This window comes from Phalacrocorax aristotelis, chromosome Z (genome assembly GCF_949628215.1).
Source record: "Phalacrocorax aristotelis chromosome Z, bGulAri2.1, whole genome shotgun sequence".
Taxonomy (NCBI): domain Eukaryota; kingdom Metazoa; phylum Chordata; class Aves; order Suliformes; family Phalacrocoracidae; genus Phalacrocorax; species Phalacrocorax aristotelis.
This window is the reverse complement of record NC_134311.1, coordinates 31,063,496-31,090,224: the sequence shown is the minus strand read 5'-3', so window position 1 is coordinate 31,090,224 and position 26,729 is coordinate 31,063,496. Positions and strand designations below refer to the sequence as shown.

At 40.7% G+C, this 26,729-nt stretch overlaps 1 protein-coding gene and 1 long non-coding RNA gene across 3 annotated transcripts in view; both read right to left on the bottom strand.

The window, feature by feature from the left end:
• The window catches only part of SLC12A2 (solute carrier family 12 member 2), a 61,580-nt gene extending 34,870 nt beyond the window's left edge, over window positions 1-26,710 (bottom strand). The window contains exons 1-5 of one of the 2 annotated variants that reach the window (XM_075079722.1): window positions 25,461-26,710; window positions 6,329-6,448; window positions 4,257-4,332; window positions 3,506-3,601; window positions 1,549-1,688 (exon numbers count right to left, since the gene is read on the bottom strand). In XM_075079722.1, coding sequence (XP_074935823.1) covers window positions 1,549-1,688; window positions 3,506-3,601; window positions 4,257-4,332; window positions 6,329-6,448; window positions 25,461-26,027 — 999 coding nt within the window. In that variant the 5' untranslated portion in view covers window positions 26,028-26,710. The remainder of the gene's footprint in view (window positions 1-1,548; window positions 1,689-3,505; window positions 3,602-4,256; window positions 4,333-6,328; window positions 6,449-25,460) is intronic. The other variant, XM_075079721.1, reaches the window with a different exon arrangement.
• LOC142050705 (uncharacterized) lies at window positions 14,560-16,387 on the bottom strand. Its single transcript, XR_012658103.1, has 3 exons — window positions 16,320-16,387; window positions 15,136-15,182; window positions 14,560-14,645 (listed from the first exon to the last, which is right to left on the bottom strand). It is a non-coding gene; the product is annotated as an uncharacterized LOC142050705 (long non-coding RNA).
• Window positions 26,711-26,729: the final 19 nt, after the last annotated feature.

Here is a 26,729-nt window from a genome sequence, read left to right as displayed (position 1 = left end):
TTATCAAGGACTTATATATTCCATACTGCAGAACAGCATATTGATGACTGTAATTTATTAATAGAGTTAACCTCTGTATCACAAATTTACTCATTTTAAATTCCCTGTATGGACAAAAGTAATTTGGTTTTTGCCTTGTTTTATACCACTGAATCTTCTAAACAGAAATAATCATTCACATTCATAGCCCATCCCCAGAGAGAACAACCTGCCTCCAGTTGCCAGACAATTAGATTAATCAGCAAGGCAACTGCTACCATCTTGCACCTATACATGTATTTTACTTGTTCACTACTACTCCTAATTCTTTTAACGTATTCCAAACTTCTTCCCATCTACAAAACTTAGAAGACGAGTTCTTCTCAGTATTATATTTAATCAAAAAATCCAACAGACAACTTAGTTGAGTTTAACTTAAGGAATTGTTTTTAATACACAGAACTCCTTTGAAAATGAGCTTAAAATATAAATTACTATCTTTACAAGAAACAGTTCATTAATAAGAATCTCAGCATTAACAACTTAGAATTCTGCGTCATGTATTTGTACTGCCACTCTTCTCAACAGACAGTTTCAACTTTATCACAAATTACACATTTTATTTTTTTCAGGGATAGAGTGTGGGAAGTTTCCATTTGACACCAATGATAGCTTTTTTTTTTTTTACCAAAAAAGCTACTGAATTACAGCAGTAGTTTACTGCTATAGCTGTAGTAACCTTGTACCTCATTCCATGTCTTTGAACTAGTCAGGGCAATCCCCGGTATCAATACAAGCTGGGCCATGAAGGGATTGAGAGCAGACCCGTGGAGAAAGACTTGGGGGTGCTGGTGGATGAAAAGCTGGACACGAGCTGACAGTGTGCACTTGCAGCCCAGAAGGCCAACCATATCCTGGACTGCATCAAAAGTGTGGCCAGCGGGTCGAGAGAGGTGATTCTGCCCCCCCGCTCTGGCGAGACCCCACCTGGAGTGCTGTGTCCAGCTCTGGAGCCCTCAGCACAAGAAGGACATGGACCTGTTGGAGCAAGTCCAGAGGAGGGCCACAAAAATGATCAGAGGGCTGGAGCACCTCTCCTGTGACAACAGGCTGAGAGAGTGCAGGTTGTTCAGCCTGGAGAAGAGGCGGCTCCCGAGAGACCTTACTGCAGCCTTTCAATATTAAAGGCAGCTGCTAAGAAAGATGGGGACAGACTTTTTAATAGGGCTTGCAGGCATAGGACAAGAGGTAATGATTTTAAACTAAAAGAGGTAGATATAGATGAGATATAAGGAAAAAAATTTTTATAATGTGGGTGGTAAGGCACTGAAACACGTTGCCCAGAGAGGCGGTAGATGCCCCATCCCTGGAAACATTCAAGGCCAGGTTGGACGGGGCTCTAAGCAACCTAATCTAGTTGAAGATGTCCCTGCTTACTGCAGGGAGGTTGGACTACATGACCTTTAAAGGTCCCTTCCAACCCAAACCATTCTATGACTCTATGATTAAATGACAGCTCAACTTGCATAAAGGACAGCATAATCAATATAACAACTATCATCCATATACCTTGAGCAGTTCCACAACTGTCTCTGCAAAGCCAACAACATACATTGCTACTGCAACAGCATTGGCAAATGCAAAAATCAGACCTATGGCACCACCAAACTCTGGCCCCAGACTTCTGGAAATTAAGTAATATGCTCCTCCTGAAAGGAGAAAAAGAAAAGACAAACAACCCACTACGTGAAAGAGCTTAAGAATAGACAGTCATCAGCAATTAAAAATTTATACAAACAAGATGCTACTTATTCTTGCATATTCCCTGGTGTATTAGAAAATCACCCAAAATTCAGTATTTTAGGGACAGGCATGCTGAAGTTTCAGGCATACATTTCAAGTTTTTAAGAAAAGCCACCAGTTGGAAATAATCACCCGACTCATGCATCACATCATATTATTCAGCTATGCAACCAGTTCTATGGTTAAAAAACTAATTGTAAAACACAAGCAGCAGTATTACTGGGCTTTTTATTTCAAACCACTCATAGCATTTATGAAGAGTTCTACTATTACACATTTTCGTTAGCTATAGATCAAGAAACTAGGAAAGTAGACTGCAATAAACCCACTCAAATTCCAAACCTCCATGACCTGTTTCTTAGAGCTCTGTTAAGGGAATTTTCTGCCCTCCAATGGGACACTCAAAACAATCACATGGCTGCTCTATTTTTCATAAGCTATTATTTGTATTTTTCAGCTTGGCAAATACATACCCTACAAGTGACAAATGGAAAACTGAGTATCTACAGCATTAGAGAAGAGGAGCATTTTTAAAAACGTAACGAAGGCACTCTCCTCCAATTTAAGGCTAAGCTTTCTCAAAGCAAAATCCACCATCTCCAGCCTGAAGTAACTGAATGCACACTGAAGATCTGTAACAGGAAATCCTTGATTTCACTGCATACAGTTCTTGTGCAAAGCTTATGTAGGTACCCAGCTTTGACATACTTTCCGAATAAGAACATTAACAGAAGATAAATGAAAGATTTTTAAAGGAACAACTGTGATTTTATTCTATGGTTCTTCCCATTAAGCACTTCAAATTTTCTAATGTATTATTTTGCAAGAGTGATTTAAAAAAAGGCTCTCCTACAAACAGGAAAATCCGATACATGTAATGCAATTTAAAAAAAGAAAGGGCATTTAGAAACTAAGCTTGACATAAGATTCATAGCTGATCCCTCCTGTTGAGTCTGTTTACTTTGTGATAGCAAGGTTTTTCTCTTCGTTCTTAATCAAGAGAATTTTATAAGCTTCTATTTTCATTCCACCACATTTTCTACTAGTAGCAGCCTTGTAATGTCATGAAGCAGTTTGAGCATGTCTAAGGCACCAGCTACTTATGAAACTATTTTGTAGGAATTGCTGACACCACCACATAAACAATGAACGAAAATGAAAACCTCACACTCAGGAACACTGGAGATAAAAGAAATTCTCCAAACTTTTGATTGTGTATAAAACAATACCACAATAGAACAAGAACATGTCCTTTTGTACACAGTCATATAGATATAGTGTATCCTTTTATAGGATGTATTTTTTCATTAGTAAGTTTTATTTCAGGACATGAACACATACAAGCACACATGCACGTTCTTAACCAACCAGTGCAGATACAGGAGTATTAAGACTCTATTCATTCCTGGATATGTTTCTTTAAAAATGTTATCTATTCTTAATATTTGGAATAGAAAATTTTTCTTCCACAGTGGAAAAGCAAGCCACTAGTCAAGTCAAATTAGTAGGCTCATTATTGACTTTTCATTAACTACATGACTGGTTAGTCAAATACAGAACATAGGGAAGACTGCTCCTCAGAAAACTAACTCTATCCTACATCTTATCCATACTGTTTTTATCCTGAGGCTAGAAAAACCTGAAAATAAATTAAAGGTTTCATCCTTAAGATGTATGCTTCAGAGTGATGAAAGCTTTAAAATCATTATGAAAGTAGGTTTACCTCCTCTTACAAACCCATTTGTGGCTATTGCTGAAGTAGACAGTCCTGTAATCGTTGTCACAACAGTGGCCATTCCAATAACCAAGACAGACAGACCTTTTGGAAGAAGAGGGGAAAGGGGGTGTAAGTCCAACAGTATTAACACGTACAAAGCTTCAACTTAACTTGGTTTAAAGAATTAGTCGTGCAAATACAACACAAATTACTGTGTGTGGTCCTGCACATTCAAGCAAAAGGCCTCTTCACTCCCCTTTTGTACAGAGAAGTTTTCAGGATAGAAACAAAACTGGATAAATGTTATCATTAATCAACAGGGTAAAAGCTGTATCCTAGAGCTTCAAGGAAAGACATGCCTTCTGCAGATGAGAGATTTTCTGCAGTCTGATATTAAGTTAAGCCTTTGAAGAAAATTGTTTACATACTACACAGTCTATACACAGACGAGGGGGCACAAAAAACACAAGGGGGGTGCAGAAACATGCCAGAGATCAAAATAACAAGAGATCAAAAGTTGACCTCTACAGTTCCCTGAAGACCTACAAATGTTAATTGTATATTACTAACGTTATACCTAAACGAAGTCTAAGTAACTTCATACTGCTTAAAGTTTTGATAAGGATAAACTACCTTAAAAATAGGCAATATTAAGGTAATTTTCTACCCCTGTTTAAAGTGTAAGCTCAGGATCAATACCTTTTTTAGACCACATTTAAAAGTCAATGAAATAAAATTATAGCATTAGTACACGTACCTATCCCAGCTTGTCCTACAATCCATGATAGTCTGATGAAGAGCATCACACCCCAAATATTTAACATACATCGTACCTGTGATAAAACAGAAATTTTACATGTTAGGTTTTACATGTGCAGTCATTTCCACTAATTCGTCGTTTCAATTTTCAATGCTGTCAAAGTTATCTCGCAGTCTTTCCTCGCCACTTTTCAAATTATTTCACAAGAGTTTTTTTTTAATTAGACAAGTTTAGGTTTGATTAAAAAAAAGGGAACCTAAGCATGATTAAAAAGTTACTACCTTCAAAATATATATATATATATGTTGAATATCTGACACTTGTAGTATGTCTTGACCAAACAATAAAAATAATTTAGATCCCAACTTTTAGGATCCAAAATTCATACCACAGAATACATGACTAAAAATAAGCTTGTGGGGTCTACAATGATTGTGACGTCTACAACCCCAGTTCAGGTCTCCCACAAATCTCTCCCCAAAAAATACAGTGAAGTAATACCCTACTAAATTTGTTTTTTTTAAAAACACAACCACCCCCACCACTTCCCAGTCCTAGAACTTCTGTACCGTACAACACAGCTGCACATGAACAGGATGGGGGATGTTTATTTTTTTTTTAACCTTGTATTTTAAACTCTAAATAAAACTCCTTAATAAAATAGAGTTTGCACTGTACAGAATTTAGACAGAAGACTAACAACAGGTCTTAAGTCTCTCTCAAAGTCTCTCTACCTAAAGCATACGATATCAATCCTACAAAAAGTTTAGCTCATCATTAGGACTAGAAGGATGACAAGGACTGCTCCAAACCACAAAAGTAAAAAAGTTTTCAGAGATTTAAAAAGTCTTTTGCAAAACGTAAATCACCTGAGCTGGAAATATTCACCCAAGCAGCTCATTCCTACTAGGAAATACTAACTGCAACTTTCAAACCACTGAAAGGGAGATGATAATCCTCCTTGAAACTTTTATATTGACTTTGGAGGAAAATGGTCGGCAATATTTATCCCTTAACTCTTTAATACTTTGAATTGTTCCTTATAAAAGTAGTCCAATAGAGAATCTGGGTTTGGAGAAATTAAAAGTCAGCTTCATACCTGCTTTAAAATGAACAGCTCTCTCCTTCATTGGGGTACATTAATAGAAATCTGTAATACCTGTTTCACAGCTACCATGGGCACTCTATTTCTCCCAAGGCAGAGAATATGGCTACTTTAAGACTTCTAAGGAAGTTGCTAATACACAGTGGAAACTTGCTGAACTAAATTCAGATATTCTGAATGCTCAAATTCAGCATGTTTTAACCAACTATTGCATTTGCAGCCACCACTATAAATTCTTATAGCTTTGGAAAGTATGTATTAATTATGGCTTCTGTTTGCCACAATATTGAAAATAAATTAATATGTACTTGTAAAAAAAATCCCCCATGTCACCCTTAATTTTTCACTACTCCAAATCAGGACAGAATCAGTTCTTTCCACCATGACTACATTGTATCTACCATTAAGACTTCCACAGCTTAGGAGAAGATGGCTTTTTTTTTTAAGAATTTCAACAGACTTTAAATACTTAATCCTGGTCAAGTTTTGCCATATACAGGAAGGTACTCTCTTCAACACAGTATTTTTTTGCTTCTCTAAAAATAAATAAATAAAAGTCAAATTTTCTAACACTTCAGTCCAAAACTTCAGAGACCCACAATGAACACACGTTAAGTGTATTCACTCCATTTGGATTTTTCTTTGTCACTTAAGATTCATATGTACTTTTTCTACTACATATGAATACTTACATAATCTTTTTCCTTCTTGGAAATTATGCAACTTCAAAACTGTAAAACCTCTGCTAAGAAATCATGATCCCTTTAAAACTTGAAGCCCTGAAAAATTTACTTCCTTAAAATTCTGTACAAGTAAGAGCAACCCTTCCTAAAATTATGGCATTTTTCACATCTCCCATACATATAATCTTTTCTTTATACAGCACTATCACAATCCCTCTCAAAAAATGATTATTAGAAATATCATATCTGTAAGACACTGAAGTACAATATATCAAACTTACCAATACGCCTTTTATCCAGCCAAACTTGACCACCCCTTTGCTGTCAGCTGTGTAAGTGGCAGCTGCTTCCCCAGCTGGTGTGCCTTCCTCACCATTTGCATAGCCATCTTCAAAGGGCTCCTTGGGAAAAATTTTTTTAAAAAGTTTATCTTTTATGTGATTAACAGAGTAGAGAGGACATTTGATGCTCACATTGTAAAAAAAAAAAACAACACGTCTACTTGTGCAAAAAGAAAAATTCAAGAATAACACGGAAGAAGCTTTAAGCTTTTCCTTTATGTTCCTTGTGTGAGGCACATCTCACAGATTTCAAGGAATATAAAACAAACACACGCAGATGACTCAGGTATTCTGCTTCAGTTAGAACAAACTGTTAGCAGTCAGAGGAATAAATATTTTTACAAATCAGTTCTACAGCCCTAAGAAACAAACATCTGGTCTTCTAGAAAAAGAGCTACAAGATTTCAAATGTATTGGCATCTACAGCACAGGAGGTTTTATTTCTTAATCTGAAAGTGTATACTGTTTTACCACAAGTTACTGGTCTCAGCTATAGCATCTCCTGTAGTTCAAACTTAGCTGTCACTTAATGAATTTTTCAGGAAATAAATTATTCACTTCCTTGGCAAACTATTCTCTATTCATTGTAAAGTGATGCTGCTAGAAAGGAGGGTGGGAGCGTGGCATTTCAAGGCGAAGGAGGGAAGAGAAGTCTCTTCCCAAACACTCTTCCCTGTTTAAAAGGGAAGGATGACAGATGCAGAAAACATCAACCTCAGACAAAGACCAACTTGTGGCTTTTCTTTGCAATTCAACTCTCAGCCTTACAATGCAGAAATCTTAACCATTTGATAGATATTAAAACTACACATGTCCATATACATATTTGTTGCATGCTTGCTTTTTAACAGGCCATTTTGTTTTGCCAAGCCAGCAAACATGTAAACATTTAAAATATTTCCTACACTTGCTGTAAGAAATCTGCAGGAACCACTCTAAGCAAAGTATGTTAGTTATCCAAGGCAACAAGTATAAAGAATGAATATACTAGAAAGACCCTGAATACTGTTCGGAGAGTACTATTCAAACCAGCTCAAGCAGTATTTGTGAAGCAGTCTGCATCCCAGAGGGCTTAGAAAACATTTAAGCAATTAGTAGTTCAACCACAATGAAGTAAGGGGCAAAACTCCCATTTGCTAAAGAAGATACAAAATAGACTGGACCCAAATTATACTTTCAAGAATTATGTTCCATGCTGAAGGGACACAGTAAGGAAGTTTAATGTAAGATACTTCATTAAATTCCTCCTCTTCACAATACATTAATTCCAAATATACCATTAGCACAGAGTCCAGAGAAAATATTTATAGAACGGTCACTTATGAAGGGTGTCATCCATATCCCTGCCATCAGCAGTAAACATACAAACAGACCGAAAAAAACCTAAATTATGTCAATCTTATCCAAAGCTCATTAGCACAGATTCATGTCAGTGACTCTCTCACTGACTCTGTATTATGAAATTCTCATAAAAACCAGTGTACCTGCAACATATCTAGAGACCCTGTATGACAGAAAGGTTGGACTAGGTGATCTCTGACGTCCCTTCCAACCTGTGATTCTGTGACATAAGCCTTCAACCAGAAGGCAGAATCATTATCACTTGCAGATCATTACCTTTAACTGATAGCTTTCTAAATAATAAGTTTTCTTGTCTCCAGAAGGGTTTTAAAAAACCCCAAAGATAGATATCTACGTTTTATATATATTTTTTTTGTATGTATGTGTGTGTATGTGTATGTATATAATTTGTTATACACATGAAGCGGAGGACAAAAAGAAACATAACTGGTAATTACCCCATTTCCTGAACTGCAGCTCTTCTGTGTAGAAGAGAACTAATGGCTGTAACTTCTTGGGAGATTTGCACAGCCTTTAACCAGATGAATCTATTTATTATCTGATTATTTCTATTCGGACACTCAGGCACTCAAACTTAAACCAAATCAAGCAAGAAGTGGCACATGATCCATTTAAGAGTGGTAGGAAGACCAAAAAAAGAGAATTACTATGCTGCTACATTCAAGATTTTACATAGTTAACTCTATCATCTCTATGTCAGTAAACAGAATAATAATTAACTAGTTTTAATTTAATACATAGAGATACAAGCCACCCATCTGCCAAGCCTATGCTGACCTGCCTAAACCAGAATTGAGGAAATGGAAAGCCCTCTAGTCAGTGTCCTCACCCAACTGAGACACACCTGAAGCTCATGACAGAAAAGAATGAGCCTACATACTGCCCTGCTCTGATACCCTTGAGTACTCGTCCTTCAGATGACTTTCCTAGAAATGCAGGAACAAACCTCAAACCTCTTTCTAGGTATTAATGTCTGCCTCATCAGATTCTGCCACTCCTAGCAGCCCTTACCAGAAGTTTCTCTCTGCTTCTCCCCCACCCACCTTCAGAAGTGGGGAGGAAAAAAGAAAAAAGATACATTAAAACAAAGGATAGATTAATTAACATGTTCACAACCATGACAACAAAACCTCCAATCAAGCATGCAACAGTGTAACTGTATATTATTATTCCTTCACATAAAATCCATTCTTATTTCTCACAGAAGAGCATTGCATTAATCTTGCAACAAACTCAATTTAAAAGCATTGCATAAAGGGAGTCACATTTATATTTGCTAAGCAGGTTCTATGCTTTGGCCAAGAAAACTACCAACATTTGATAACATCTTCCAGTATCACAAAAAGGAATGACATAGTAACAATAAAATTGTTCTTTGAAAAACTGGTCATGGAAGATCAAAGAAGGGCTAGAAGATAAATGCACCTTCATGTCCTAAAATATTGAAACATTATATGCAACTAAAATAGTTAATGCTGTAATACTGAGTCACAATGCTTTTTTCTGTTTTTTAAAAAACAAGATAGAAGTTTAGGTTTTAAAAGAAGGTAGAGAATATCCTCATATCTAGTGTAAGGGACAATTATATAATTCAGCATATGACCACAGCTGGTAGAACCTGCACACATTGACAAGATGACATCCAGCCAGAGGTCACTTCCAATTTCAACCATTATGTGATAGCTATGCATTTTACTGTAGTGCTCAAACAAGCCCAAAGCTCAGCCTGTTGTATTCTGGGAAGGAGAAAATGGCTTGCAACTGATATTTTGAGTTATCAGTTACCAGATCAGCTCCAAGATATGTACACTATGAACACAAGGAAGTTTTGTTCTGTATGTCTTGTCTCTCCACACCATGCAATATTTCTTAGGAAAATATTTTGAAGCACACGCAAAATATAATAACTGAAAGGTTACTGCTGGTTATCAGTGCTAGTGGGTGCCCGATAAAGCACCAGTGAGAACAGATATTAGAGTGTGGGCACAAAAGAATTCCACTACACAAGGCTCCAAGTTCAGCCCTTTAATGTGAGATTAAGAAAGCACCAGTGTGGCCTCAGCTGTAAATAAAGCAGACCTCTTTTTCATGCTTGTGCTCAAGAGGAAACAATGCTTCTACTCAAGTCACATACTGAATGGAAAAAGGCGCACTAGCACTATTTTAGAACAGCAATACATGTACGATAAGATCTTCATAAACAGTAAAAAACACTAGCACACTGTGGATTTGGAGGGGGTGTAACAAAAGAGGAAAGAAAAGAGGTTTTAGCATTTCAGACCAGAAATGCTCTAACAGAAATTTTTAATCAAAATAGTGTCTTTTACTAAACAGTCCAAAGAGCACTACTCAGAGTTATGGTGTTGCACTGTTGAAGGAAAAATAAGATACATTTACATCTTGACAATTCTACCATACATTGATAAGAATTTAGCCAAGAAACAGTTAATTTCTGTTCCTACACAGAAATTTCCATTGCTGTATCACACTGCACTGAAAAGTACAGATAATCTACTAATTCATCTCCAGTACTGGATCATAACAATAAGTTATTTGTGCCAACTGCAAATAGCCTCCACATTTATTAGAAGTGGATTAGTAATGAGAAAAGACTTGTTAGCCAGAAAATATCTGAGATTTTTCACACACATATTCTGGTGCATGGAGAAGTTTCCCATCAGTAAAAATTGATACTTAGTTTTACTGAGACAGTGGTTTGTGTCATGCAGCAAATTTATTTATGGTGAATTCATCTAGATCCCATCTGAAAGGCAACATACTTAGGCTACGTTGAACTGTATGAGGTGGTACCAGAATAAACACATATGAACCCTTCTGCTCTTGCTTCTCTTCAAGTATCATGACATGGAAGCCCCAAGTAAAGGACAGTACAACCAGCAAGTTTGTGTCTAAGACTATGTGATTCTTCTGCAGGCAGACTGCTTTATTTGTGGTTTGCCTGATTTGGCATGTTGCCATTAGTAACTTCTTTAGCTAATCCTTCCTATTACCATTACTCTTGTGCAAAGAGAAGAGGGCAAAGAAGCAACTGAGACTAGAGCATTTAACTGTTTTTTTCTATCTCTCAAGTTTGACCAGTTACAGGTTTAGCACGTGCCAGATAGTGTGGGCTTCCCACACAAATTCCTTAGAAAGGCTTCACAAGAGCAGCTTTTCTTTGTCTTCATAGGATACAGTAGTGAAGCTGGTTTAGATAACTAATACTATCAAAATGTTTAAGAAAATCAAAAGCCTCATCTTTTCAAGTTCAAATTTCTGCAAGGACACAAAAATGGCATTCCACCATATTTAATCAAAAGAACAGCTGCTTACATTTAAAACTGCTTTGTACTTACATATTCTGATACTAAGCATTGTGCTCTCATTATTTCACATGCTTACTGAGTACAGGAAATAAGGGAAGACACCTGAGAACTGTCTTTCACCAACAGAGGTGCAGACAGAGCAATTCTTTACAGCAATGGGTCTGTATCCTCACCAGCTACAGTTGAAGCCTCAGCAATGGGATCATGCTTTTACCTGCTAGGAGCTTTGTGGTTAGAGATGTTTGTAGCAATCACAGAATCGTTAAGGTTGGAAAAGACCCTTAAGATCGAGTCCAACCGCTAACCTGTCACTGCCAAGTCCACCACTAAACCATATCCTCAAGCACCACATCTACCCCTCTTTAAATACCTCCAGGGATGGAGACCCAACCACCTCCCTGGGCAGCCTGTTCCAATGCCTGACAACCCTTTTGGTGGAGAAGGTTTTTCTAACGTGCAGCCTAAACTTCTCCTGGTGCAGCTTGAGGCCATTTCCTCTCATCTTATTGCTTATTACCAGGGAGAAGAGACTGACCCCAGCCTCGCTACAACCTCCTTTCAGGTAGTTGTAGAGAGCGAAAAGGTCTCCCCTCAGCCTCCTCCAGACTAAACAACCCCAATTCCCTCAGCCGCTCCTCAGAAGACTTGTTCTCTAGACCCTTCACCAGCTTTGTTGCTCTTTGGACACGCTCCAGCACCTCGACGTCCCTCTTGTAGTGAGGGGCCCAAAACTGAACACAGAACTCGACGTGCAGCCTCACCAGTGCCGAGTACAGGGGCACGATCACCTCCCTGCTCCTGCTGGCCACACTATCCCTGATATATGCCAGGATGCCATTGGCCTTCTTGGCTGCCTGGTCACGCTGCTGGCTCATGTTCATCCAGCTGTCAACCAACACCCCCAGGTCCTTCTCCGCCAGGCAGCTCTCCAGCCACTCCTCCCCAAGCCTGAAGCGTTGCATGGGGTTGTTGTGACCCAAGTGCAGGACCCGGCACTTGGCCTTGTTGAATCTCATACTGTTGGCTCCAACCCAACGATCCAGCCTGTCCAGGTCCCTCTGCAGGGCCTTCCTGCCCTCCAGCAGATCGACACTTCCACCCAGCTTGGTGTCACCTGCAAACTTACTGAGGGTGCACTCAATCCCCTCATCCAGATATTGAACAGGACCGGCCCCAACACTGAGCCCTGGGGAACACCACTCGTGACCGGCCGCCAACTGGATTTGACTCCATTCACCACCACTCTCTGGGCTCGGCCGTCCAGCCAGTTTTTAACGAAGCACAGAGTGCTCTTGTCCAAGTCGTGAGCAGCGAGCTTCTCCAGGAGAATGCTGTGGGAGACAGTGTCAAAGGCCTTACTAAAGTCCAAGTAGACAATATCCACAGCCTTCCCTTCATCCACTAAGCAGGTAACCTTATCATAGAAGGAGACCAGGTTAGTGAGGCAGGACCTCCCTTTCATAAACCCATGCTGGCTGAGCCCGATCCCCTGGGTGTCCCGCATGTGCCGCATAATTGCATTCAAGAGGATCTGCTCCATGACCTTTCCCAGCACCGAGGTTAGGCTGACAGGCCTGTAGTTCCCTGGATCCTCCTTTTGACCCTTCTTGTAGAGGGGCGTCACATTTGCTAGTTTCCAGTCATCCAGGACCTCCCCAGCTGACCAGGACTGCTGATAAATGGTGGACAGTGGCTTGGCAAGATCCTCTGCCAGCTCCTTCAGTATCCTCGGGTGGATCCCATCCGACCCCATGGACTTGTGAATGTCCAGGTGAAGGAGCAGGTTGGTGACTGCCACCTCTTCAACACAGACAGTGGAACCGTTCTTCACATGGGCAAGAGACTTGCACCCGTCTTCTGGCATTATTGCCCAGCTGTTCACTACACCTTACCTGAAAATTTCTTGTTTCCTTCTCCCAAAGGTTAACTTTATAGTCATTGCCATTTTTAATAAAATTCCTTTTTAAGGAAAGAAGCAACCAGCAAAATGTACTGATCCAGCTGGCATGCCAGCTGTCTCAAGAGTTGAGGAATCATTACTTGTAGAGAGTATACCTCCTAAATAGCCCAAGTCTTTAGCTGCACACAGTTAAGTTATGGCTACTCAAGTTCAAAACCTGACAGTACAGAAGACATTCAGAGTTAGCACAGCTCAAAACATGCATGGAAGAAAAGTTTATGAACATCTGTTTTTGCTTTTCTATTTCAAACATACTTTAGCCAGGCTGTAGATAAAATAAAAATGACAGATTAAATAAAGTTATCAAACAGCAGCAGAATTACTAAATGTTCTCCCCCAGAAGATGCTAACACTTCCCATGATTTTTAAAGACTACAGATCTGTTCTTGGATGAGCAAGCCTTGCATTCTCCCTTCTGGAATGAACTTTTGGATTCTTCCCCCCACCTCACCTGTGCATTTCTAATGACCTGAAAAAAAAGTTTAAAAACTGCTAGATATATTGTATGCATAGAATAATCCTGCAGCCATAGGTGTTTACCTCTGATGCAATGCTGACAACTTTTTCAGAGTCTGTACTGGTACAAATATATGCAAGTGTGATACTACACTACTAAAGAATAAGCCAGCTATTGACTATAGGACGCTGAACTCCATCAAACACATCTGTTCTTTAAACAAGCTTTTGCAGCATGCTAATGTTTACAGTCATAAAATTCCCAGTTTGTGCCTAAGGGTCTTTTATAAGCTGTTTTTATGTTTTAATGCTTTTATCTGACCAGTGGTGAAAGAAACCAAGAGCACTGAGTTTCCTTTCCAAAATGCCTAAATCTCCATGGAATGGTTTTAAGCATATTGTTGTCCAGGGACGCAAGAGAGTTCTTGATAAGGTGTTAAACACAGGGAAGCCTCATACTTGATTGTCTGACTGAGAATACAAAGTATTTCAGTATGTAAATATGAAGAGGAAAAATAAGTTCTCACCAGTCTTTGACTTGATTTGGTGATGCCGACTATTGCTTGTAACCACTGTAACCATTTTTTCAACCAACCACTGTTTAAAATGGCTGAGATACTGTTGTTAACTTTGCTCTGTAGACTAACAACAAATCACAGTGACTTTTCAATCTTAAGTTTGAAAAACACCTCTACCAGGTCTGACAGTTTTCAAATGTTTTTCGTAAGGACGATAAACCGCTCTAAAAGGGAATAAGTAATGTAGGTAATTACTTTTAAAATACTTACTCTACATAACACAAACAACAGTCGGTACTGGCATGGACAGTCTACTTTGTAAACTAGTAATGCTAGCAATACTTTTGTTGAGAAACGGCTATTGCCTTCTCTATACTGATCTGTTTCAGAAGTGCTAACCTTAAAGCTTTGTTAAGATATCCTCACTGCTTTTATTTATGCCACAATTACCTAAGTCTCCTATGTTAAGCCTCCCTCCCATTAAAACCGCAGAACTATACAGTAAATATAAATATCCAAACCTGACTGAAACAGCTACTTCTTAAGGTCGTAATTTGCTATTTAGACCATCAAATGGTGCAGAAGAATCTTCTTAGACCTAGGAACTGGAAATTAACACAACTGGAACTCAATGCCTAAGAAAGCAAAGTAGTAAGAAAAAAAACATACACTGTCTACCTGTCTCACTACCCTCGAAAGAACTTTTTCTAGCCTACCATAAATACCTCCAGAAAACTATCACCTTGCTACACAGTAACAGTTGAAAATATTATGAAACCAGAAAAATAATTCTGTAATGAGTAAATCAAGAAAAGAAAAATCTGTAGTGCACCTGAACTTTAAATATTGCATGAAGTTCTAGTTCTTCCTTACCAGTCCTCTGCTGGGATAGTGATAAGAGTTATCATGAGCTAGTATGCAAGCTAAGAACTAGTGTGCCTAGCTCTCATTGGTTTATAATAGCCTTTATTCTCATGAAAGAGCAGTGAAAAATGCAAATTCTAAAACTGGAAGTAGGTTATCAGTTTCTACATCTTAATTATATCGCTAATTTACATCTTACCAACAGATCTAATAGTCTGAATCTTTGGTACTTCAAACAGGGTGATAATCCAACACACTTACCTTTCACTTAAAGATTGCTAGTCACAAAGAGTAGCTTCCACAGACACCTAGAATAGTTTACAAATTTCTGGTAATTCATTTGTTAAAAATAAACTTGCTAAGTGACCAAAACAGATTCAGGTGTTCAGGTTTTTCAGGAGTTAGTTGGGAAGCTTGAGTGATTAGTATTGCTACCAGTGGGAAAAACTCAGTCAGGTAGCACATGCAAAAGAAAACATAGCAGAAAACATGTTAAAAACATCTCAGTCTGCCTGAACACTTTATTAGCATTTTCTTTAAAAAAAAACAAACTCAAAACCAACACACTTTCAGGGAACATTGCTAGTCATTGTGCAATGACTAGCTGTTGATGGCAGTTCAGAAAATTCAGCAATCATATTAGGTACTTTACTGCTTGGTCTTAAATCACAAATGAATTTTAGCAAATTTGCTCATAGAATTTATAATTCCCACTCCTTGTTTGAAGTACATGTTAAAATGCTGCTACTATACTGTGGTTCGAGTATCTTTAAAGTCACAGCCTTAAAAAAGCCTACTAACCCATCAAATGGCACCCAGCAGTTACCAACAGCAACACGAGATAAATTATCCAGCTAAAACATGATCTACTCTTAAAACTCAGGATTCCTTGGAATTAAATGTGACCAGCTTCAAGCATTGGTTACTCGCCTCAATCAAAGGAAATCCTTTCAGGTTTGCAGCCAAGAGACCAAAACATAAGTGCTCTGGTTCTATTACCTTCTCTACAATTACAAACTTAAAATATAGCAGCAAGTGCTTTTGGCATCCACTTCCAGAGATTTTAAAAGAGATTACATCTAACACAGAATGTTAATGTTATCTTAAGCTGAAATTAAAGTCTGTTGTACTCTGATTTACAGCGGAACAATTTTAAACAGAAGAAATTTATAGTTACAATTAACATGTCAACTGAAGAATTAGTCAGGTACATGTCTCTGCCATCAGCTTGTATTTCGGCGTCTTGCAACTCAATACTGCTTTTAACAGAGAAACATTAAGCAATATTTTTCTGTGTGTATATGTGGGGGTTTTTTCTGATTTTAAAATCCATTTTTACTTCAATTTTTTTCAAGGGACAGAGAATCATTCATTCTTCCTCCCAACTCTTACAAGCAGTCAGATGTATTAACCAGGCTAACAAGACTGTTAATGAAGAAACTTACTCAGGCAATTGATTTCAGCTTAGGAGTAAATCATTGTTCTTGCAAGGTGGTATACCTACAAAGGATAGATAGGAGCTGTGTTTATAAAGCTCGCCACCACTTAAGGACCTACATGCATACAATTTTTTTTTTTTTACTAATCTCTAAACTTACTAAACACACAAAGGCTATATACTTTTCTGTTTAAGGAAGTGATTATGATCCTCGCCTCCTAATACAGGATGGATACACATTGCAATCTAGTAGACCTCTGCTTCAAGGAAAAGGTCTGGAATCAATTCAGAAATGCAGCAACAGCAAAACTGCCCACACTTAAAGAGTATTTTAATTGGTAAAAATAGACAGAATCTGGTCCTTGACGGATTTTGATAAACTTGATTGTCATAGCAGCATTCCACAGCCACTAACTTGTCATGTCACTTAAGTAATCCAGGCATTAGAATATTGTGTAATATTCCAAGGGTGATCTCATCCCTTCCTCTGCCTGCTTTCTCTCTGCATCACTTTCTTTCTGCATCACTAGAAACTTTGAGTTTTCAGCCCTTTATAAGCAAAAAAAGTTTCAATGCTTTCCTAAGCGTCACATCAAAATAATGTCTCTCTCAAGGTAGGTTATGAATCAGTGCCTCTGGAAACAGTGACAGTGTCAACACCATTTGACCTAGTTGTTTTAACATGAGCATTGAAGTTCAGGTTCAAATCTCTGCATACGTAACAGAGAAGGACTAGCCATATTTATAGAAGAAAAGTTCCAGAGGAAAGCCATGAAGTCTACATAGCCACACAAAGGCTAAGATTTGAAACCCTGAAGCTAGTATGGTATGAGAAGATGGAATCCTTTCCAGCAGTTTTCGCATGTGACATGGCAGCAAAGTCTTGTTGACATCTGCAGGTGTGCAAGAGCAGTATCATATCTGGAATATGAAGAGTATTTTTTCCTCCATACAAAAACTTTACTTAAGGAACAACAACATTTTGCAAAAGCATCAAGATAAAGAAAAGTCTCTATATCTTCACATCTTGATTCCCTCCATAAGCACAGGATGATATGTATACTCTTGGCAAGTTGATCATGAGAATCAGAGACAAACAAGAAACGACCTCTGCTCAGCAGCTACGCAGTGCGGCTACCCCATGGTAGACCCGCAATGATTATGTTCTGCACTCCCAGAAACATTTCAGGCAAAGTCAGGCCTTCCTGTCAAACCTGTTGAGGAATACTCAACATGGTCTGCCACCATAAAAACAAAAACAAAAGAAAAACCACAAAAACAAAAACCAAAATTCCTTTGCCAGTCTCTCCACTTCTGCTGTTTAACATGAAATTGCACCATTAACATCTATTCACAAAAAAGGGGGCATGAATTCCTGCACAAATGTAGGGACAACCAATCCATCCAGCTTAAGAGGAAGAAATACTCTTCACACCTCAAGAGTACACCTCAGTTCTGGCTTTGATGGATCACTCCTTTCCCACCCTCTCTAGAACCAAACTACTAGTTTCCCTACTGCACCAATGTATTTGATCCTTTCCAGAAGAATCCTCGTACTGTGAATGTTGTCAAAGTAATTATTCATTAACGTGCATTGACCATCATATTTCTCTTGATATCCATCGGAATGAAAAGAGAAATCACACTTCTCAGGAAAACAGATCCAGGCTCTGAACACAGGTAGCTTTCACTTGATTATCTGAAAAACATAATCCTGATATGTATTTAATGATTAGAAACCTTTTAAGTCTTTCATAGAATTTCTTTGTTCTCCAGAATGAAGCAGATGCAGTATTTGATTGCTTAAGAGCTTAATTAAATCCTACTAGCAAGCCTCTTCCATAGCAGTTCTGCATATTCAAGTATAGCCCAAGAAATACATTCTATATACAAGTACAAAAGAAAATCCATTTCAGTCTTGCTCAAGAACTTGTTTTCAACAGAGCAAATTCCCAAGTTGTCTTCTATACTCTACCCCCCAAAAAAGGATTATTTGAAGCATTCTTGCTCTTAACACCTTTCAGTTTTCATTTGCTTCTGCAAAACAGAATGATGCCCTTTCCATTCAAGAGGTGAGGAATGGGGAGCAAGTGTACCACACTATTCAGCAGTGACCTTAATAAAACTTCCTACTTTAATTACAAGTCTAGTTCTAAGTATAACAAGTTCATGAAAAATTACATTTAACCTATTGTCTTAAAATAGGCCGAACAGCCCACTGCAAAAATCTTAAAAATCAATTAAGTCCTGCCTGAATTTTTAATGTTGTGCTTATGAAGTGGTGGACACAACTGCAGGCACAGCCCCTGAGCCAGCACTGAGCAGTGCTGGTACATTCATGCAGCATAGCACTTACATGCACTGGGACAGCACTACATTCAAGCCAAACTGCTTACAGTTCAAGAGCAGCATGACTCAGATTAGTCTTAGCAGTCTCTCTACCATGTAAACCGTCAGAGTAAGTTGAAACTTTAACCTAGCATCAGTTTCTTTACAGGTGAAACAGGTGTTGCTATTTTCTTTGAATTAAAAAAAAATCTGAAATAGCAGTTCATTTGAAGAAGGGAAGCTACATAGCAAAATGAAGATGAAGATGCAAGAGATAAGCTTCCTTATTAATTTTAGGAATGTTTTACTTTTTTTTAATCACCTCATCATTAGGTCAGTTAAGTTTACTATACACAGATAATGTATCCTAGTTTTTATACATAAAAAGAAATTTCAGTAAGTTTGTCAGGCCTAATCAGCATGCTTAAGTGTAGGAATAAATCAAAGATGTTCCATGTGCTCAAGCTGCAAGAACTGTTTGCCTTTCAGTACTTTAGTAGCCAAAAATTCTTAGTAGTGAACAAATGACCATATTGTGATTGTTAGGTATACCCAGAAGCTGGGGGGTGGGGGGAAAATGGGTTTGTGGTTGCTTATGTATGAATATTATATTGGGCTTTAGGAAAAAATCTGAAGGATGCAACAGAAGATGTTGTAGTACGCTGATTTGAATTGCTCCAAGATAATTGATCTTACCAACCTCCTCCTCTGCAAGAATGTTCTTCAAGACTGAAAATCATCTAAGGTCTAATCAAATACAGTACCAAAAGGGCTAAAGTTCATCTGAAGATCAAGATTAATTCCACAGTACCTTCCTCTTTAACCAGTTCTGAAATAGCTTATGCTGAAAGAAAAGCTGCCCAGCTAGAGAGAAGTTACTGCTATTCTTTCAGGTTCTGGTCTTGAACTAGTCATTGATACCGATAATACATCAGCTGAGATTAGTTTATTAAAAAAACCAAGCTCCTCCAAACAGGCACTCCTTCCTTCCCTAGTTGTAGTCTTCTAGCAAATCACAATGCCTTTTCTTCTGATATGAGCACTCAAGCAGTTCATGGTACATTGCAGCGGTCTCCAACAGGTAGACAAGACAGTCCATTAGAAGCGTGGCGAGAAAGTATTTTTTTGGTAATGTTAATGAAGTACAACAAGAGTTCTGGAAGGGGTTATTTCACGTACAGTAGTACATGTTTATAAGTAAATATACACATATTAGGGGTGCATGCTCAAAACTGGTACAAGCGTACAGTCAAAAGACTGCAGAGACCACTGGTGTACTGGATCAGGGAACTGACTCACAACATCCAGTGCAAGGTTTTGCAGTTGCAGGGGGTGTTTGCTTTCTGGAAGCCAGATCAGTTCTCAGATCCAACTCAAAAATACAAACATCATCACAAAAGAGAGCACAAAAGTTTACCCGGTTCAGCAGCAGCTGAACTATAACCTGTTAACAGTGCTCAGTTATTTCCAGCTTCTCTGGAACAGAACAAAAACAGAGTAGCAAGAACATTATTAGCAGACGCTGAGGAGAGTTCAAGGGCTTCAGTATTCTATAGGTATTTTGGACTTACCACAAAGACTAGATGAAAGAGATTCAAGCATCAAGCAATGTAAAATTACAAAACACACATGGTTCTGGATAAAATACAAACCCTGGAGGACTAATACGATTTACTGCTGCAAAAAGAGCAGTACATAATTTTTTTTTCCCTTGATGAAGACAGTGGTAATTAAGTGGGGTATCAGGATAAGCAAAGTGAGGATTCTCCACGCAGATTTAAAAAAGCATAAAACCACCACTTAGCGTGACACTAGTAAAGCTTCATCTGAGGACAGGTGCATTGAGCTCACTGTTTTTCAAAAGCAATGAACATGAACAGTTACAGATTAGAGGCTTCTGGGATGTCCAAGAGCACAGAGACAAAGGTTAAAAGCACGTCTCTCTGGTTTTATTTTAGTACAATGATGTTCAGTAAGAAAATTCAAGTTCTGCTTACAGATATAAAACAGAGCAAGAAGGAAAACAAGCTATCTGAATTAAATGGCAGTGTCTCAAGGACTAAGAGACCTACTGATTGAAAGCAAGATTCAGCAAGGTAGTACAATAAAGACTTTCTGCAAGAGGGTCTCAGCCTTTTGGCAGAGGGATAGGGAAGGATGCAGTTTTTAAAAGATAGACCTTACATAACATGGTCAGCTAACTTGATAGCCTAGAATCATCTAGAATCATCTTTTAGCCAGTTAAGCATCTTTAGCTGAGCTCTGTTTTCTTAAGAGGCTAGGCAGACACAAACCAAGAACTGAAAAAAATATATAAACAAGTGTTGGAGGTGCAGCAGTCGTTTAACATTTTCAAGAGATAATACATTCTTTGTTAAAAAGCAGTGCCATACACAGCCTTTTTACTGTGCTTAAGTTAAACAATTTATCACATAAGAGAAAACTGCAATGTTCGAAAGACAAATCAAAGCTAGAAAGATAGTTTAAGAAAAAAAGTCATCCAACCTAAGTTAAAACAAACAAAAACACTCAATTCTGCATCAAGACTATCAGTAGTATCTTCTTCCTTATTTATGCCTCCAAATTCAGAGGACAGGTGCATGGTTTTCTGTGTGGGACAAAGCACAGCATGCTTCCATTTTTAAATGCCTTTGGGTTTTTTGTTTTGTTTGATTTTTTTTTTTAATTTGGGCTGGGGGTGGTGGCGGTGGTGTAAAGGTCTTCCTCTGAGATTACTACCTTCTAGCCTGTCAAGGGAACCAACTGGTACCCTCAGTGAGTACTGAACAAGAAATAGAACAAAGCCACCAGTAGAGGGCTTGGTTCTCATAACACCTACTTACAACAACTGTAAATGACTGCACAAAAGACAGATCAAATCACAGTCACTTAGGTACTGTAAAGTTTATTCTTCAAAAAAAAAATTAGGTCCCCAATTACAGCAATGCTATACAAAAAAATTATGAATTATTGCATAGTAGTGGATTACTAAGACACAGTCCAATTCTGAATACTTTAGAAGCCTTCACCTTCCGGAACCATAAGGTCTATGACATTACGGCATAGTAATTTTTACACTGAGGAATACAAAGGCAGATGGAATGTCTTCTACAGGCTATAGCTTTACTTACACGTGTAGCTGACCTAGGCAAAACAGGCATTCCGAAAGCTTAAGACAGGAAAAAAAAACAATTAAGAGAAGGTAGGACACTTTTAATCTTCCTACTGTCTGAAGGCAGATCCCCTCAAAAGGGGAACCTTCTGTGGTTGCAGATCACCACTGCAACAAAAACGTACCCAGCATGGTATGCTATTTCCCTCCCACTTTGTTAATAACCATCCTCTCACCTTTTCATCTCGAGACTAGTGCTCCTGCAAAACATCACCTTATCTATGAGATCCACAACTGTAACAGCATCACCAAATTCCCTATATCACCTCTGTATAAGCAGAATAAGATTAATGCACGCTAACTGGGTAGCCTACAGATTGATCACCTTGACTATATGCAGCTAACCATATATGAAGACAAGACCCCTCACTTGAAACTTAACATGATAGACCAAGATCAGCAGTACGCTAGTCACCCACTTCAAGAGTACTGCAGCATCACCCAGCTGTACTTCCACAACAGTTTCAAGAACAATCCCTTTCTTTTCTACTAGGAAAGCCACTGCTGGAGTGACCACACGAAACCTGAGGTGGTTAGACACCTGTCATACCAGGACAGCAAGACAAACCCTTGTCAAAAAGTACCCCTTCTGTTCGTGTATGTGCATCCTCCTCCAACAGCGCTTTTCTGTGAGAACAGAATCAGTAGAAGAGTGAGACATATGAAGCTTGTAAATAAAACTAAGGAGAGAAAAAAAAAATCTGTTCTATAATTGGCACTAGCACCAACACTACTGTAATGCTGCCTCACAACATTTATTTACCTTTTGAAAGGAAAAAAGAATAGCACAAACTTTAACTACAAGACAAAATTGCAACATTCAAAGCAGTGAATCACACTGCTGGTGAACACATTTTTGGATCAGTCTTAACAGAAAATAATGGCCAACCTTGACGCAATGGGTCAAGAAACAGAGGCACAACAATAGGTCTTTACGTAGTGCAAATTTTATGTAATGGTACTAGGATGTTTCTACCAGCTGCCCTACTAGGTCTTTGACATACATACTGTACAAGTTAGTTCAAAAAACATGGCTAAAGAGCAAGCTTATTTTTTCAAGTTCCTAAAAGTCAGTGAAGAAATATCTTCTTTAAGGCATAGTATTATTCAACACTAGAGATCATTACTGTTAGTCAGTGGGAACTAAAGTCACTTTGGGAATGGAGACAATGAGCCCCCTGAAACACTGTGAAAAAAAGCCCAATTGCTTTGTGAACACCTTTCATATAGAAGTATGGCAACATCACGATTTAAAAGTTATCAGCACTCTGTGGCCAGAAATCAAGTAAGTAATTACAGATGTAGTATATTTTATACTCTAGAGATTGGGGAAAATGTTAGGTATCCATTGCTATTAGTATGCATGGCATGCCGTAATTAAAAGCTTTTGTGTTCTCAACTTCATCTTGCAAACTATTTTGCTATTTCTGAAGCGAAAAAATAATTGCTTCCCTTCTTCACATAAGCCTAAATATGTGTTAACACATTAATTTCTTTGGAAATCAAAACATCCCGTGATAGAACACCCAAGTTACTACACAGAACTTAAACTTAAGAAGTTAAGTTTATACCATGACAGTTTTTAAAATTAATACTTACTATCAAATGTAACTGAAATTGAATATTGCTGCTGCACTCTTTTTTTTTTTTTTGGTGGGGGGGAAGGACAGGGAACAACAGCAGACAGGACATGGCTTTAAAAAAAAATCTTCATGTAGACACCTATCCACACTGCAGAACAAATTCACTACATTTGAAAAATTAATAATTTGAGTTAGTTAACACTCACAATGAAACAATTCTGATAATGACTCTGTAATTAGGTCATCTACAACTCCTCTATGCCATAACCTACCAAGAAAATTTCTTGCCACACTTTGTGAAGAAAATGAAGAAATAACACTTTTAGAAACTATAGTTCCAGAGCAAGTTAGATTCCACATTGAAATTTCTTAATGGTGTCATAAAGAGCTTTTTTGACTGCTGCTGCAATAAAACCACCAAAAAACCCCGATCTGCCAAGCTTAGAAATCCAAGTAATGTTCTGCTTACAGTATCTGACAAACTGGTCATCCCATCATGAACGAGGATTAAAAAAGGGGGAGGGGGGAATATGAGGAAATCAGGGTGTTTTCACATATATTACATGGTTTGTTTATAGCATATGTAACTCCATGCACAAGACATACACAAGATTGACAACTTCCATTCCATACTAACTTAGAATCAGACTACAGAACAGCATTTAACTCCATCAGGAGGGGACCTGAAAGGCAAGAGTAATTTGCTGTTACAGTTAGTAATTATTTTGTTATCTAATCTTAGATGTTGCAAGGAAGTATCTCCATAGCACCTCAAACGCTTACTTTGATCAGAACAGATGAAGAGTCACTTTGAAAAAACGCACTTGAAGAATCACCACACCCCCAAAAAAACCCCACAGACCAGTGCAGACGTACTGAGGTGCCCAATAATGGTGTGAAACAGGCCAGCCTCGAAAGAATGTACATTTTTCTCACAGAACTCCACCTACAAGGAGCGAGAGGTGGGACAAAAGAAGTTCTGGAATCAAAATATTCCCCACTTCATTAGTATCTGGCCCACATGTTCCTTTATTTCCCTAAACCCAGCAGAAAAACTTACTAGAACATTGACTTCTTAGAGCACAGACAAACACCAAGAAGCAATTTTCAGACTGCAAGCAAATGGCATTGCAGTAGTTTGATCTGACTTTTAGTTTAGTCACGACAGTTTAATCGTGATCTAAAAAATACATCAAATTAATTCCAGGTTCAGCTAAAGCATACCTTCTAAGAAAGACAGCCTACAATGTAAATAGGCTTTCACTGTAACTCATCTCCAATAACGTACTGGCTAGTCCAAGAGAAAAAGCCTGGCATGTATAGCTTCAAAATTTTTGAAGCCTTGATCAGCCCTGCCACGCAGGGCAACTGAGCACGGCTGAAAAGGCTCCTCAAGAAGGAGCCTCGGCTGCATCTGTGCAGCCCTTCAGCATCACACCAGAAGGCGGTTTGGTTCGGCGCTGCGTGCGCAGGAAGGAGAGGCATGCATTTTCAGCTGGGTGGGAGAAACATCTTGTCGCTACGAAAAGCGAGCGCATCCTCCTTTTTGGTTTTTTTTAGCATCTCTTCCAAACATTTGCATTCCTGTTCCCTGACTAATAACTCTCGCAGACCCCGAATTCTCTGCTGAAGGCGATAGGGACCAGAAGGGGAAAAGCGCTGCGTCTGTAACAGATTCTTCTTTCGGTTATGGAGAAAACATTCTCCCCACAGACTTAACAGCTGTAGGTACCCCTCATCACGGGGAAAACCGCCCGGAAATATGGGGAGGAAAGGGGGGACCGACCTCAGTGCGCAATGAAAGGGGGAACAAGGGAAGAAAACACAGGACAGACGCAAGCGACCCGATGCATTCGCGCTGTTTACGCCTCCCCGAGGCTCAGTGAGCTCGGAGCTTCTTCCTCCCACCGCCGCCGGCAGCGGCAGCAGCAGGCAGCACCCAGCTCCCGCAGAGCGCCGGGCGGGGGAAGGCGGGGACGGGGACGACTGCGGGGGCCGGCGGCGACCCCCGCCCGGCGCGGGGGCTGCCCGGCCGCGGCGGCGGGACTCCGGGGCACCCGCTTACCTTGTCCAACTCATCGTGCAGCTCGGCCAGGCTGGGCCGGATGAGCTTCTCGCCCAGGTCGGCGGCCGTGTGGCGGTAGTGGTCGATGCGGGGCACAGCGTCCATGGTGTTGTGGCCGAAGGTACGCAAGTAGTAGGTGTTGGTGTGCGTGTCGTAGTAGTAGTGGTGGTGTCCGCCCGAGTGGAGGCTGCCCTCGCTCATCACCGTGTCGCCGCCGTTCTGGAAGCTGACATTGCCGCCCTCCGAGCTGCCGCCCCCCGGCTCGCCGGGGCTCTCGTCGCCGGCCGACGGGTCCACGAAGTTCACTCGAAACCTGCCCTTGGCTTCCTCGTTGCCCTTCCCCGCCGCGCCACCCTCCCCAACGGCCTTACGGGGCTCCCCGGCCGGGCGCCCGGCGCCCTCCGCCACCAGGTCCACCTGGAAGCGGCTCTGGCTCGGCGTGGGACCCAGCGGTCTGCCCAGCGCGCCGCCGCCCGCCGCATCCCTGCCCTCCTCCGAGCGCCGCTCCTCACCGGCGGCCCCGGGGCCGGGCGGCTGCATCGCCTGCTCCTGCTGCGGGCCCTCCATGCCTGACCCTCGCCAGCCGAGCTCTGCACGCCGCGGTGGCCCCGCCGGCTCTGAACGCCCCTCGCGGCAGCGGCTCCGCTGCTTTAAACCGCCAACCAGCGCCCGCGGCTGCCGCGCGCCGCAGACGACTGCAGGCGCCGCCCCACCCACCCCCCCTCCCGACTCGCCGCAGCGCCAGGTGATGATGCCGCCGGTGCGGCCACCCCCACCCTCCGCGCGCCCCCTGAGCGGCGCCCCGCACCGCCCTCCGCCGCCTCGCCCCGACCGGCCGCTCTCCCCCGCCGCCTTCCTGCCCAGGCTCGCCTCCCCCCGCAGCGCGCCCGCTAGGCGAAGGCGCGGCCCGCTGCTCTGACAGCACCGCGCGGGGAGGAGCGCCGCGCCGGGCGAGCCCACCGGGGCTGCGGCAAAAGGGAGCGGCGTGGGGCCCGCGGCCGTCGCGCGGGGGCGGCCGAGCCGGGAAGCTAAACGGACCCCGGCACCCTCCCCCTCCCCGCCCCCGCCCTCCGGCCGCTCCACCTGATCCCCGCTCGGCGGAGGCAACAACTCGTCGCTGCCTCGCCTTGCCCGCTCGCTAGCTTCCCCGCGCGGGCGGAGGCGAGATGTGGGGGGCGGCCGCCGCCGCCCGTTCCCCAAACTCCACCCGCTCCCGGCCGGCAGCGGGAGCAGCTCCGCGGCCCGCCGGAGGCGCTAGCGGGGAGGGCG